This window comes from Grammomys surdaster, unplaced genomic scaffold, assembly GCF_004785775.1.
Source record: "Grammomys surdaster isolate TR1022 unplaced genomic scaffold, NIH_TR_1.0 125430, whole genome shotgun sequence".
Taxonomy (NCBI): domain Eukaryota; kingdom Metazoa; phylum Chordata; class Mammalia; order Rodentia; family Muridae; genus Grammomys; species Grammomys surdaster.
In genome coordinates, this window is record NW_021620297.1 from 842,901 (window position 1) to 858,590 (window position 15,690).

Sequence of the window (15,690 nt, forward strand, 5' to 3'; positions counted from 1 at the left end):
TGTCAGGTAATACTGAGCCCAGCATCTACTTGCTATTCAGCAAAACTCACTCCATTTTTCTGCTAGATGTCATTGCTGTCCATGGAGCCTTTCCTGCCTATGGGAATAGCCTATCTGCTGGGTCCAAAGTGGTGGATATACTTTTAATCCCAGCACTCTAGAGGCAGAGGCAAGCTGATCTCTGAGAAACTAGGGCTAGCCTAGACTACATAGCTAGTTCTAGGTCAGCCAAAACTACATAATAAAGCCCTGTCTCAACAAAAAATTAAATGTATGTGAGCTTAGGACAGTAGCTATGTGTGGGCTTCAGCAGTGAATCTCCTAGTTGTGTGAACTTTACCCTCAATTGACGTGCAAGGCGGGACCCTCTAAGGCCTCTAAGCTGTACTCACTAGTACAGCTCCCTGGCTGCTGGCCACTCAACGGCTTCTAGGCCAACTCTACCAGTAACAGCTTTTTGTCAAGAAAGTGGGTCCTGGTTCCTGAGGTCCCTGGATTACGTCTCAGAGGTGAATGTGAACAAGACAACCTAACAATCCACCAGCAAAGTACCCACCTGACCCTCTGGGCTGGGCCAGCTACTCTGTGGGCTAAGGTTTCTCCCATAAAGTTCAATGTTCTGACCTTACACTCCCCAAACAGGACTGCAGAGCACAGCCTCTTAGCACAGCATGAAGGGCCTCGGCCTTCCTTCCTACCGGCCTTTGTGGCTCACAGTACTTCCGGCTTCCACTGTGCACCCTTGAGTGAGCCATTGCCTGGAACTCTATCTTCTCTACAAAGAGCACATAGTAGGACTGATATCCACAGAGGTTGCTAAGTACTGGCTCCAATTCTTCTAACTTTTCAATGTGCACTGGTGTTTGGCCTGCATGTATGTCTGTGTGAGGGGGGTCAGATGCCCTGGAACTGAAGTTACAGTTGTAAGCTGCCACGTGTGTGTTGGGAACTAAGTCAGGAACCTCTGGAAGAACAGCCAAGGCTTTAACCCGAGAGCCATCTCTCCAGCCCCTCAATTTTTTTTTTTTTGTTTTTCGAGACAGGGTTTCTCTGTATAGCCCTGGCTGTACTGGAACTCACTCTGTAGACCAGGCTGGCCTCGAACTCAGAAATCCGCCTGCCTCTGCCTCCCAAGTGCTGGGATTAAAGGCATGCACCACCACTGCCCGGATCAATTATTTTTGAAACAGTTTTTAAGTCAGGTCAAATTTGAACTCACCTCTACAGCCAACCTTGGACTTCTGATTTTCCTACCTTCCCTTTGCAAGTGCTAAGAATACAGACATGTGCCAGGCAGTGGTAGTACATGCCTTTAATCCTAGGAAGAGACAGGACATCTTGGTTCTGCAGATCAAGAGTTCAAGGACAGCCTGGTCTTCAGATCAAGTTCAAGGACAGCCAGGGATATACAAAGAAACCAGCATCAAAAAGCCTCAACATGCCCCCGCCTTCCAAAAAAAACCAGGCATGTGCCCCCACAGCAAACCCAGCCAGTAAGTGTATGACTCCCGTAGGTAGAGAGCACTTGAGCCCCATCTAAAAGATGGCTCCATGGGCTCCCCACAATGGGGAGCTGCCTTGAGGTTGGGCTCAACCCTAGCACCTAAACTGATCTGAAGATTCAGAAGGGCAGATGCATTGAATTTGCCTGGCCTATGAGGGAGGCTCCTTAAACTTGAGTGGCCCTTCCAGGTTATCTGTACTGCTGGCTGACATTTTAAAACTTCCACTTTCTTTGGATTTAAGATTACAAGCCTGAGATCCCTACTGTGCTCATCAGGGCTAAGTGTGGTACTTCACTCACAACTCTAGTCCCAGCATTTGGGAGGCAGGGGCATTCCTGAGCCCTGGAATTCAAGATGAGCAAAGGCTGTGGAGTGTGACAGCTAAGTGCAAAGGAACAGGGACATTTCACCTTGTGCAAAGCCCTGGGCTTGCTCCGAGGCACAGGGTAGGCAGAGAACAGAAGACTTGATTGCGTACTCTGATAGTTGCACACTCAAGTCCTGGCTATTTAATTCCTCAAAACCAAATGTTCTAGGGAGAAAGCTAGGTTGGCTAAGTGCTTGCTTTGGAAGCATGAGGAAGAGTTCAACACCAAAGTTGGGTTAAAAAAGTAAACTTGGAGGTGGTGCACACCTTTAACCCCAGCACTTAAGGGGAGGCAGAGGCAGGCGGATTTCTGAGTTCGAGGCCAGCCTGGTCTACAGAGTGAGTTCCAGGACAGCCAGGACTACACAGAGAAACCCAGTCTCGAAAAACAAACAAACAAACAAAGTAAACTTGGGAGGGGCCAAGTGCTGAGTATTTATTGCTTGTGCAGAGGAGCAGGTTCAGTTCCTGTCACCTGTCAGCTAACAACTGCTATGGAACCAGTCTCAGAACACACACATGAAAGAAAAGCCTTGGAGCAAGCCCGATGGCATGCATCTTCAGTCCCAGCACTTAGAGACAGATGGATATGGATGAGGCCATCCGGAGCAGAAGCCTGTCTCAAATGAATTAATGCCTGACATGGTTGGGCACACTTGCAATCCCTGTAGCTCACTACCTAACTCCAGTAAGAGATCTTGTTCAATCTGCCCTTTGGCCTCCCTCAAGCATGTATACACTGTCAAAAATCTCGGGCCTAGTAGAGAGATAGCTTTGAGGTTTAGCTCCAAGTTAAACAAGGAGGCTGCTCTCCTAAAGGACTTGGGTTCAGCATCTAAACAGTGACTCCTACCAGTCTGTAAATTCAGCTTGAGGGATACACCACCCTCTTCTGGCCTCTGTAGGAACTGGGCATGTAGGGTACATATATTCCTACAAAAATCACACATAGATAAAACCTTTATATAAAAATTTAAGGTGGGGGGGGCTGGAGAGATGGCTCAGTGGTTAAGAGCACTGACTGCACTTCCAGAGGTCCTGAGTTCAAATCCCAGCAACCACATGGTGGCTCACAACCATCTGTAATGAGATCTGATGCCCTCTTCTGGTATGTCTGAAGACAGCTACAGTGTATTCATATATAATAAATAAATAAATCTTTAAAAAAAAAAAAAATTTAAGGTGGGTAGCACTTGAACATCCAAGACGGCCCTGACATCTGTATGCATTTACATACACCCATATACATAAAAGCTATACACTCTACAATAGCCAAAGCCCTCATACCCTGGGCTCTGCCAACAATGCATTCCACCCAAGGGAAACAAACTAAATCTCCTACCTGCCACCCCTACAAACCATATAAAGGCCAGCAGAGAAGGTGCTTTAAAATGTTAAATGGGTCGGCAGTGGTGGTGCATGCCTTTAATCCCAGCACTTGGGAGGCAGAGGCAGGCGGATTTCTGAGTTCGAGGCCAGCCTGGTCTACAGAGTGAGTTCCAGGACAGCCAGGGCTACACAGAGAAACCCTGTCTCAAAAAAAAAAAAAAAAAAAAGAAAAGAAAAAAAAAGCTAAATGGCTGGACACATTGGTACAACTCTTTTAATCCCAGCACTGGTGAAAGTGAAGCAGGAACAGCTCTTGAGTTTTTAAGACCAGCCTGGTCAGTGAGCCTACAGTGAGTTCCAGGATAGCCAGGGGCACAGAGAAACCAGGTCTTTGAGATTAAAAAAACAAAACAGGGAGACCAAAACAACAACAAAAACAAACTCACACAAAAACAGCCCCAATGGTCTAGGAAGGCAGCCATAACTCCAGCCTTCATGGCCACTTAGTGTCTCTTGCATTGTCTAACCACAAAGACTACAAGAGACACAGAAACATTAAAATCCTAGGATGTTTATTACAAACGTAAACCCTGATCCTTGAGACGGGCTTATCGGTAGGATTTCTGGTATCGGGCACGGGCACCAGGACCTCCAAACTTTTTGGATTCGCAGCGACGGGGGTCAGCTACCAGCAGGGTCCGATCATACTGGATGAGGATGTCTTTGATCTCCTTCTTAGAGGCTTCATCCACATCTGGAGACGAATAGACAAGATTCAGGTAGCCTCGAGCCTTTGGCTTGGTACCCACACAAAGCCCACCCACCCAGATGAAGGACGACCTCTCACTCACATTTCTGGTAATAAGCCACCAGGGCTTTTGAGATGGACTGTCGGATAGCTGCAAGACAATGACCAAAAAGCTTTGTGAAGACCTAGTCCTGCTCCAGAAGCTGTCTCACACCCACAGGCCCAGATCCCGAGACTCACCATAAATTTGGGCCACATGACCACCACCCTTCACGCGGACCCGGATATCCACACCAGCAAACCGCTCCTTGCCCAGAAGCAGAACAGGCTCCAGCAACTAAAAAAATGGGACATGAACGGGTTAAGGGGCTAAATCATAGCCTGGCTTAACCACCCTCCGCAGGCATCCCTCATCCCCCCTTGTGCGGGGTCCCATCAGCACCAGAATCAAGGAAGCAACCTATGCTAGGATCCCTGTGCCTTTCAGGTCTCCATGTATGTGCCCACAGAGACCTGAAGAGGACCTCAGACACCCTGGAGCTGGAATTATGGAGTGATGGGCAATTATGAACAATAGGCAAATCAGGTCCCTTGTTCTCACAGTGGCCATCCCACTTTCCCGAGCACACATCCCAGGCCAGACTACTTAATCGATCAAACCAGTCTATCCAGAAGCTCCCTCGGTGCCAGGCCTAGAGCCACCCAGATCATTGGTGTTTGCCCAATTCACAACACAGAGCATACACACAAATCCTTCAAATAAACTGACACCAAGTAACAAAATCCCTATTACCCAGTATCTGGCATTCAAAGGAAACCTTGTATTTTCCACTCTGCAAAGCACCGTATTCTTACTCTTTGAGAGGAATAGAATTTAAGCCAGTTTTTCACGTGTTCACACATTAACACACAAGAATAAGAATCACCCCCATTTTACAGAATGGACCCAAGGAAGAGCAAGTCTAGTAACTCTGCCTGATTGACAATGGTAGGGGCCTTGTATAGGAATGAAAAACTTCCCAGACCTGTATTGTCGACAACCCAACTGTGTCTGTCACTTTTAGTCACCTGACAAGACTTGGATTAAGACTGAGGTTTCTAGAGGCATTGTCATCAATACTACCATCAGTGTGCATTGTCTGGGGTATGATATTCCTTCTTACATGTACCAAAACTCATACAACAATGAGTTCTGGGTTGCAAAAGAGGATTTGTTCTTGCACCTGTTTTTAAGTCTTTGTCCACTAGTTCAACAAAAACACATACAAGTGCTACGAACGTCAGATTTCAGAGGGCTCCTATGGTTTCTAACTTTTCTTTATTTTTTTTTCAAAGTTTCACACTGTTGCTCCATGCTGACCTAAACGGCGGTTTGGCCTAGAATGGATCTCTCTCTCTCTCTCACACACACGAGCCTGTAAACTCATACTTCTAGAACAGAAACCGTCAATCAGGTGGGATACACTGCGCTATTCCCCTGGCCACCGGCTCCTAGCATCTGGAGAGCTTCGAGACACCGCAGGTTACACAATCTTACTTTACCAGCTCGGACTTCACACCTTTCCTGAGCCCAGGTCTAGATCTACCGCTAGGTAAGCCATTCTCCTCCTCCCACCTCAGCTCCTAATAACCCCGGGCCTTTTCCTTCCGTCGGTCCGCCACCCAGACGCCCGTGTCCGACTACAATACCTTGTACTGCAGGGTGCGGGGCTCGATCATCTCCAGGGGACGTCCATTCACCTTGATGAGCCCGTTTCCTCGTTTGCAGTGGGCCACAGCTGTGGCTGTCTTCTGCGAAAGGCGAGGGAGACGGCGGGGCCGTGTGAGCTCGGGACCCTGGCTCTCAGGTGGGCCCCAGTTCCTGTCTCCCAGCCCGGGCCTTCACACCCCCAACCCCCGTCTCTCTCCCTCCCGCCCCTGGCACACCTTGCGTCCGAAGACCTGCACGGACTGCAGCGGACCCTTGGACGGCATTGCTAACAAGGACGAACACGAGGTGCTCACTGCGCGGCGCCGCCACCGGAAAAGGAAGGCTCGGGGCCACCCGGGCTGATTTTTCAGGGTCTGCGCAGGCGCGGTGAGCGCCGCGTCACGACAGAAGCGAGCTTTACGGCTGACGTTGAAGCCTAAGACCAGGACGCGTACGTTACGGCGGGAACGCCTTCAGGCAAGGGAGGGGGCGGCCTTGGAGGAGGAAGGAGCGGTGCTGCGTGGGACTGGGCGGGGCCTCGGTGCGTCACGCGGAAGATGGGGGCTGGGCTCCTTTTTTCAGGACTTTCCCGCAGCCTTCGTCTTGACTTTCGACCGATTTTTATTGACATTCCTGCTCCTCGATCCTCTCCTTCGGCCCTCCTCCAGACGGATTCTCGCCCCCCTCCACCAATCGCCGTCTTCCTCCCACCCTCTCCCAGGATCCCCATCCCATCTGCGTCTTCCTGCATCCACTGCGCTAGGTCAAGCTGGGTTTTCAGAATTCTGCCTCCCAGAACCCTCTTCCCTAGCCTTTCCGATCCTCCGCCGCGAATCTGCCTTTCACCAGAATTGCCTTCCTCTCCGAGACTCTTCTCTGTAAACCTGACCCCTTAGACGGCCTTTTCGAAGCTCCCCTAAACTTCTCTTTCCTCCTGGATTGTGCCTTGTATACGTTTTTCCCTCAAAGTCGCGGGCCTTCGCCTGCTTTCGCCGCCGGAATGACTACCTCTTTGGTGGCTCTTCTCCCCCCAGCAGCTGCTCCAGGGAAATTGTTCCAACAGACAGCTTGGCCATCCCTTAGAGAACCTACCCTCAGGAACTGTCTTCGGGGCAATTATCTTAAAAGGTCATTATCCAGAATTCTAATAAATAGTCTTGATTTAAGATTTAATACTTTTCGCAGGGCGGTGGTGGTGCATGCCTTTAATCCCAGCACTTGGGAGGCAGAGGCAGGCGGATTTCTGAGTTTGAGGCCAGCCTGGTCTACAGAGTGAGTTCCAGGACAGTCAGGGCTACACAGAGAAACCCTGTCTCGAAAAACCTAAAAAAAAAAAAAAAAAAAAAAGATTTAGTACTTTTACGAGGGCAGGTTCCCGAGGGAGGCCTCCAATCTCCCAGAGCCACGTCCAACTTGTGGAAACTCAGATCCTCTCTAAGAAAAGCAGCAAGTGCTTTTAACCAGCCATCTTTCCAACCTCCAAACGATTGTAATGCTCCCCTAAACCCTCTGCTCTATGTCTTTACACCACAGAATTCTCCAGCCCACCAACCTGAGAAAACCCAGCTTTTAACTTTTCCATAGTACCCACCCCCGAATTGTTCTAAGTCAAGGGAATTTTCTCATTGGGCGACACCCTTCTCAGGATTGCCTCGGTTTCTCTAGCAGAATAGGGTGGGGGGACCTTAGGGGAGGTGGAGACCTTTGGAGGACAGAGTTGTCAACAAAAAAAGACTAAGTATGGTCATGTATACCTGGACAGTGGAAGAAGAATGATCAGGAGGAGTACAAAGCCATCCTCTCCTCATTATGAATGTTTGGCCAGCCTGGGCTACATGTGACCCTGCTTCAGAAAGAAAAGAAAGAAACCAGCTAGTGAAATGCCCAAGTCTGAGGACCCGAGTTTGATTCCTGGGACTCTCATAGTAGAAGGCAGAAAACAAACTCCTGCAAGCTGTCTTCCAAGCTCCACATGTGTGCTGGGGTGTGTGTATACACACATGGACACACACTTCAATGTAATAAAATGGAAAACACACGGTGGATCTCTGGATTAGAGGTCAATGTGGCTCATAGAGAGTATTCCAGGCCAGCCAAAACCAAAGCATGGCACTGTCCATACTTGCGTGACCATGCCTTTGGCAGTGGTAACTCCTTCTCGAAGCTGGAAAGTTAAGGAAAAACCACTGGGCTCTGTGTGCAAGCAGTCATGCATGCTAGAACATGCTCACAGCAAACAGTAGGGCTGCTGCTCTGGATAGCATATTTCTGACCCACTACCCCACACTTGAGCAGATAAACATCTTTCAGACACATAAATGCTAATTATGTTGATTACAGTCACACTTAAATAGTGCTTGCTGTGTGCCAGGTGCTGACCCAATCTAAATGTATTGAGTACGTTGACTCATGTTCTTTCCAGGCTAACTCTGTGAGGTGGGCAGACATAAGACATTTACACAGGACAGTATTTGTCCTGGACATCATAGAGTCATATTTGTCAACTTCCAGCAGATGGCAGTAAAATACTTTGTCCTTCTATCCACCCACCCCTTGCCACCCACCCTGCCCTGCTCCACCCCACAGTTTCTTTTGGAGTCCAGGCTGGCTGGAGGTCACAATATAGCTAAGGAGAAGATGGCTTTGAACCCCTGATTCTCCTGCTTCCACTTCCCCAGTTCTGGGAGTATAGATGTATACCCTTTTAAAAGTGTCTTAAGGAAAGGGTGTGTCTTTTTTCCTTTTGTTTGTGTGTTTTAAGATTCCTTTTATTAGTCAGGCAATGGTACTACAAGTCTTTAATCCCAGCATTCCAAAGGCAGAGGCAGGCAGATTTCTGAGTTTGAAGCCAGCCTGGTCTGCAGAGTGAGTTCCAGGATAGCCAGGGCCTCACAGAGAAACCCTGTCTTGAAAAACAAACAAACAAACAAAAAAGATTAAAGATTTATGCTCCCTCTCTCTCTCTCTCCCTCCCCGTCCCCCCTCGTCTCCCTCCCCTCTTCTCCTCTCCTGTCTCTTTCTTTCTTTCTCTCTCTCTCTCTCTCTCTCTCTCTCTCTCTCTCTCTCTCTCTCTCTCTCTCTCTCCCCAAAGAAGCCAGCTATCCAGGTATCCAAAGATGGTCACAAAAAAGCATCAGATCCCCTGGATTTACAATTAGTTGTGCGCTTCCCACCAGAATATCACAACTGAATTCTGCTATTTGGCAGAAGCAGTACAATCTCTGAATTGCTGAGCCACTCTCTCCAGCACACTGTATGAGTATTTTGAAACTGGATATTCTGTAGGCCAGGCTGACCTCAAACTTGAAATTTAGGCAGCCAAATATGACCTTGAATTCCTGATACTCTTGCTTCTGCCTCTCAAATACTGAGATTGTAAGGTTATACCCAGTTTGTGGAACCCAGCCATGTACTCCGAGTTGGCTGGGAATTTCTAATGATACTCCTGCCCTAGCCTCCAGCCTTATAACGAACTGTTTGTAATTTCAGTTTCAGAGAATTAGACAATTTCTTCTGGCCTCTGTGGCACTCAACAAATGTGGTAAACAGATATGTATACAGGTAGAATATCCATCCACATAAAATAAAATAATATATATTTTTTGAGACAGGTCCTCACTATGTGTCTCTGGCAAATCTAGAATTCCCTATGTAGACCAGGCTAGCCTTGAAGTCACAGAGATCCAGCTGCCTCCACCTCTCAAGTACTGTGCTAGAGTGCCTGGGGATTGGGCATGACCCAACACACTTGGCAAATAAAATAATATTTTTTAATTAAAAAAAAAAAAAAAACCCTGGGGACTGCCTCAGCAGTTAAGAGAACTGGCTGCTCTTCCAGAGGTCCTCAATTCAATTTCTAGTGACCGCATGGTGGCTCACAGCCATCTACAATAGGATCTGATGCCCCTCTGCTGTCATGCAGACACACATATAGAGTACCCATATACATACATACATACATACATACATACATACATACATACATACATACGTCTTACAAAAATCTGGTAGAACGAATGTCTTTCTAACTGGCACACAGATCTCCTAAGGGCTATGTTATTCTTTAGGGCAGGATCGTTTGGAGATAAAAGAAATTTTGCAGATAAGAAAACTGAGGCCCAGAGAAGTGAGCAGGCCTGTCCCAAGCTATTCGACAGAAACCTCAGGAGTGGAGGCTTGGGACCAGGTCCCTGCTTGGAGACACCAGTTCCCTCTGCTCCGTAAGTCTGGTCTGCTGAGAATATCAGTCACATCAGGATGGTTTGAGGAGAGCCATTTGTTAGGGAATACTGTGTTTCTATGAAAGTGTTCACTGAGGTTCTGAGGTCCTCCTTGTCAGTGGCCAGCCAGAACCCTGTCTACCCTGTGAAGTATCCTCAGTAAGTACAGCCCATGTTCTAGCCAAACCCTTAACCTCCTTTTTCTTTTTTCTTTCTTTCTTTCTTTTTTTTTTTTTTTTGTGAATGTAGCCTTCAACTTGATTTGTAGCCAAGGATGTAGCCAAGGACCTTGAATTCTTTTTTTTTTTTTTTTTTTTTTTTTGGTTTTTCGAGACAGGGTTTCTCTGTGTAGCCCTGGCTGTCCTGAACTCACTCTGTAGACCAGGCTGGCCTCGAACTCAGAAATCCGCCTGTCTCTGCCTCCGAAGTGCTGGGATTAAAGGTGTGTGCCACCACTGCCCGGCTGAATTCTTGAACTTTTCGCTGCCACCTCCCAAGAGCTGTTGATTGGTATTTCTGAGAGAACAGGGAGGCTGGGAGCTGGACTATGCCCTTGTGCATGCTAATCAAGTAATCTACTATAGAGCTGCATCCCCTGCCCAGAGCATCTGTGTTTTAAAAGTCCTAAGGGGCTGGAGAGATGGCTCAATGGTGAATTGTGCTAACTCCTTTTCTAGAAGACCTGACTTTGGTTCCCAGTGCTACATGTTGGCACATATCTGCTTATAAGTCCATTTCCAGGGGATCTGATGCCTTCTTCTGACCTCCCCAGGCAACCAGGTACACAGGTAGTACATATATGTGTATATATATATATATATATACACATACATATATATATATATATATATATATATATATATGCAGGCAAAATACTCATGCACATAAAATAAAAAATATTTTCAAAAAATTTTAAAAGTCCTGCATTTTATTATATTCAAATAACATTAACAGAAATGTATTATTACATGATAGTTTTTTTAAAAAGATTTTATTTATTATATGTATATGAGTACATTGTAGCTGTCTTCAGACACACCAGAAGAAGGCATCAGATCCCGTTACAGATGGTTGTGAGCCACCATGTGGTTGCTGGGATTTGAACTCAGAACCTCTAGGAAGAGCAGTTAGTGTTCTTAACCACTGAATCAACCATTTCTCCAGCTCGCATTACATTATAGTTTTATTTTATTGAGATATTCTCCCTATGCAGACCAAGAGATGCTCTTCCTGTGTAGCCAAAGAGATGCTGTCTCTGTGCAGCCCAAGGTGACTTTGAACATCCCCTTTTTTTAAAGTTGTTTTGGGTTTTTTTGAGACCGAGTCTCTATTATCCAGTTCTGGCTACCTTGGAACTCTCTATGTAGAACAGGCTGGCTTTGAATTTACAAAGATCCATCTGCTTCTTCTGAGTGCTAGAATTTGCTATTATTGTTGCTATTTTTTAAAGATTTATTTATTTATTTTATTATGAGTACACTATAGCTGTCTTCAGACACACCAGAATAGGGCATCCAATCTCTTTATGGATTGTTGTGACCCACCATGTGGTTGCTGGGATTTGAACTCAGGACCTCTGGAAGAGCAATCCGTGCTCTTAACCACTGAGCCATCTCTCCAGCCCCTTATTTTTGCTATTATTATCATATTTATTTTTCTGTTTTCTTTTGTGAGACAGAGTTTCTTTGTGTAGCCCTGGCTGTCCTGGAACTCACTTTTAGACCAGGCTGGCCTCCAACTCAGAGATCCACCTGCTTCTGACTCCTAAGAGCTGGGATTAAAGGCGTGCCCTGCCACCATGGCTGGCTGTACATATTTATTGATTATTCATATATATATATATATATATATATATATATATATATATATATATATATCTATCTGTAGGTGTCTGCATGTAAGTGCAATGCCTGCAGAGGCCAGAAGAGGGCACCATATTCCCTGGAGCTGGTGTTACAGGCAATTATGAATTGCATGATGTGGATTTCTGAAGTAAATGCTGGTCCTCTGTAAGGGCGGTATGTGCTCATAAACACAGAACCATTTCTCTAACCCCTGACTTTGTACTTTCTATCCCTCTGCCTCAGACTCTGAACACCAGGCTTGAAGCTATATATATCATCCAGCCACATTCTTTTTGTTTGTTTTGTTTTCTAATTATTTCAAGATACTTTATTTTTAAAATAGGTCACAACATAAGCTTTTGACCCATTCTGATAGTGTACAAGCTACAGATACTTGCTGAAGGGTACGTGTTAATATCGTGTCTGAAAAGTGAATAAAAATCCATATACAACAAATATTCCACGTTTCCATAGGAACACAGGTAAGCGTGACCCCCATAGCCCTCCATACTGCTGCATCTGAGCCAACCCCACTCTTACAAAGACATCCCAAAACTAGCAGTAATTAAGTTAAATGTCCCCTCCCCCAATCTCTTAATTCAACCTAAACTTACTGCACTGGCTGGTTTTGATAACTCCAACTTGACACAAGCTGGAGTTATCACAGATAAAGGAGCCTCCATTGAGGAAATGCCTCCATGAGATCCAGCTGTAAGGCATTTTCTCAATTAGTGATCAAGGGGGGGGACCCATTGTGGGTGGTGCCATCCCTGGGCTGGTAGTCTTAGGTTCTCCTCTTCCTCCTCCTCCTCTTCCTCTTCTTCCTCCTCCTCTTCTTCTTCCTCCTCCTCTTCTTCTTCCTCTTCTCCTTCTTGTTGTTCTTGTTCTTCATCTTCTTCTTTTTGTTATTTATTCAGATTTTATTTTTCCTTTTTTTTACATTTTATTGGATATTTTATTTATTTTCACTTCAGATGTCCTCCCCTTTCCCCATTTCCCCTCCCTAGAACCCCTCCTATCCCATCCTCCCTCATCTTTTTTGCTTTTATACCATTTTAATTATATGCAAGTATTAAGATCAGCTCTATGCTGAGGGAAGTCTCGGGTTCTATAAGAAAGCAAGCTGAGCAAGCCAGGGGAAGCAAGCCAGTAAGCAGCACCCCTCCATGGCCTCTGCATCCTGCTTCCTGACCTGCTTGAGTTCCAGTCCTGACTTCCCTTGGTGATGAACAACAGTGTGGAAGTGTAAGCTGAATAAACCCTTTCCTCCCCAGCTTGCTTCTTGGTCGTGATGCTTTGTGCAGGAATACAAACCCTAAGTCATTTACGAGCAAGAGCTACAAGAATGGCACCTACACCTTGATCCTAGCAGAAGCACAGGCTGCAGGGTGACTGTCCATCCCGTTCTGGACATGAGACATGGGTAGAGGGTCAGCATCGTGTTCCTTCATTTCTAGTAGGAAGCCATGGCTCTGGAGCTGGCTCATAGGTTGCTACATTGGCTGGGATGTTACATAGTGGGTAGTAGGCCTCTGGAATCTATTGAAATTAGAAGCAGAAGCAACAGTATATGCATCCATGTAATCACCCACATGCATTTCAGTCAGGGTGCAACACTCCATGGTCAAGTCAAGGTCATGACATGTCTGTCCTCAGATGCTGGATGAGCAATACTTCACGTCCAGCTTAGGTCTCTTCTGCAGCAGGGCCTGAGCACCAAGTATGCAGTTACATGACCCATCACTCATGTTAGGGTCCAGAATATGCCCCACAAACCAAAACACAGTTCCACCAATCAAGGTTTAGGGAGAGGGGACTTCTTTAGGAACATGTCTTTGTTCTACATTTATTCTTGTTCCCATTGGTTGGGGTATTACAACTGTGGTGGGGGGACTACCATCCAGGATGTCAGTTACCCACATAAATGGCTCTTTCTGCCCAGTAGGATGTCAGTTCTCAGGGAGGTCTTGGGAACTTTACCAGACTCCTATTCAAAATGGAAGTTTGACTCCAAATGGCTTCTTCGATTGGTGTAGGTGTCTCTCTGTGTTCAGGTCCATCCCAGGGGAAGCTTATAAAAGAAAAAAGAAACACATAACAGCTTATACATAGGTACAAGAAGAGCTGCCTGAACGGGCAGTGGTGGCGCACGCCTTTAAACCCAGCACTTGGGAGGCAGAGGCAGGCAGATTTCTGAGTTTGAGGCCAGCCTGGTCTACAGAGTGAGTTCCAGGACAGCCAGGCTTACACAGAGAAACCCTGTCTCTTTTTTCTTTCTTTCTTTCTTTCTTTCTTTCTTTCTTTCTTTCATTCATTCTTTCTTTTTTTTTTTTTTCGAGACAGGGTTTTTCTGTGTAGCCCTGGCTGTCCTGGAACTCACTCTGTAGACCAGGCTAGCCTTGAACTCTTGAACTCAGAAATCCACCTGCCTCTGCCTCCCAAGTGCTGGGATTAAAGACGTGCGCCACCACCACCCGGTGAAACCCTGTCTCAAAAAACCAAAAAGAAAGAAAGAAAGAAAGAAAGAAAGAAAGAAAGAAAGAAAGAAAGAAAGAAAGGAAAGAAGGAAGGAGGAGGAGGAGGAAGAGAAGGAGGAGGAGAAGGAGGAGGAGGGGAGGAGGGGGAGGAGGAGGAGGAGGAGGAGGAAGAGGAGAACTGCCTGACAGTTGGTTCAGGTCCAAGCTTATTGTACTAACTATACCAAGAAGTTCTAACTGACTTCTATTGTGATTGGTTTCCAAGAACAGGGAAGCACAGGACATAACAGAATATGCAATCACCTTGGGCATGAGAAAGCTTCCTTGTAACTGTAGCGGGCGATATTAGTAGTAACAACATAAATGGCTGGCTACACAGGCAACAGTTACCCAGGCCTTAACAATTCACATAATACATGGAGGTTTGCTCATGTGACTCCTCTTCCAGACCACTCCTCCACAGACCACTGGAGCTGGTCTGTGCCTTTGATTTTTTTGGCAATGATACTGACTGCAAACCCAAAAGCTGATGCGACATAGTATCTGCCTGGCTCAGCCATGCTTCTCCCTGGGGAGTCTGATGGGATGCACTTGTCCAGAGCTGGGCTGGTTACACCGTCTTCAAATTTAATTTTCATGTCCTGAGATCCAGGAAAGCCACCACGAATATCAAGCAGATACATGCTAAAACTAACTTCTGATCCTATGCCAAAGACACAGTGGACATCTGACTCTGACTGTAGGAGGGTCTCAGGATCAGTACATCCACTGCCCACATGGAAGCTGGCACCAATGATGTCACCCCTCAGCTCTTCTGCGGGATGCAGTGGCACACACTTTTAGTCTTGTCACTTAGGAGGCAGAGGCAGGCAAATCTGTAAGTTCAAGAGAGCAAGTTCCAGGAAAAAAAATTAGGTTTTTTGCCCTTTCCAAAAGAAGCCTGCTGGATTTGAGTGTGGCATTAAACTTAACACTGAGGTGACAAAGTGCTTTGGAATCTTCTGTGGCAATCAGAAACAAACAAACAAACAAACAAACAAAAAACGACTTTGCCTTTGGGTGTGCTCTGGCAACTGTTACTAACTTCACTGTCAAAAATAATCATCTGGATTCCATCACTGAAGCAGACTTGACTTGAGACACTTGTTTACAAGGCTGTACCTCTCTGGAGGCACCCCAAGACCCTGTACCGACTGTATTTCAGTCTTGCTTGCTCAGTCAAGCCCTGTCCAATGGTGGCTAAGGTGTTCACTATGACTCTGCTATCATAGGATTTCATAAAAGGGAGTGGCATGAAGAACTCTTAGCCATTGTAAATGCTTCTTTAGAACGTCTGTGGTATAAAAAGCGTCCTTAGTTTCAGAGGAAGAAAGCTCATTAATGCCAGAATGTCCTTGGGAGTGAAGACTTCATAGAGAATATGGCAGTCAAACACTTCCTTGGTAGAGCCGTTCATGTGTCTACAGAAAACCCAGAGATGGAATTAAATTATTGCCCCTCACAAGGCAGG

General features: G+C 46.3%; 1 protein-coding gene, 1 non-coding gene and 1 pseudogene across 2 annotated transcripts; all 3 read right to left on the bottom strand.

The window, feature by feature from the left end:
* Window positions 1-3,752: 3,752 nt before the first annotated feature.
* Rps16 (ribosomal protein S16) lies at window positions 3,753-6,012 on the bottom strand. Its single transcript, XM_028786213.1, has 5 exons — window positions 5,876-6,012; window positions 5,639-5,740; window positions 4,190-4,286; window positions 4,053-4,100; window positions 3,753-3,955 (listed from the first exon to the last, which is right to left on the bottom strand). Exons 1-5 carry the CDS (start codon window positions 5,921-5,923, stop codon window positions 3,810-3,812), a joined length of 441 nt encoding a protein of 146 aa, XP_028642046.1. The 5' UTR covers window positions 5,924-6,012; the 3' UTR covers window positions 3,753-3,809.
* LOC114637929 lies at window positions 5,098-5,222 on the bottom strand. Its single transcript, XR_003713803.1, has one exon. It is a non-coding gene; the product is annotated as a small nucleolar RNA SNORA40 (small nucleolar RNA).
* Window positions 6,013-14,608: 8,596 nt separating the features above from the next.
* On the bottom strand, window positions 14,609-15,459 carry LOC114637914 (annotated as a pseudogene).
* Window positions 15,460-15,690: the final 231 nt, after the last annotated feature.

What these genes read in the sequence shown, in the direction of transcription:
- Rps16 (XM_028786213.1), bottom strand. Translation starts at nt 5,923, where the DNA reads ATGCCGTCCAAGGGTCCGCTGCAGTCCGTGCAGGTCTTCGGACGCAAG. An exon ending in CCCGCACCCTGCAGTACAAG is followed by an intron (nt 4,287 to 5,638) that starts GTATTGTAGTCG and finishes CCATTTTTTTAG; the next exon opens with TTGCTGGAGCCTGTTCTGCT. An exon ending in TCATGTGGCCCAAATTTATG is followed by an intron (nt 4,101 to 4,189) that starts GTGAGTCTCGGG and finishes ATTGTCTTGCAG; the next exon opens with CTATCCGACAGTCCATCTCA.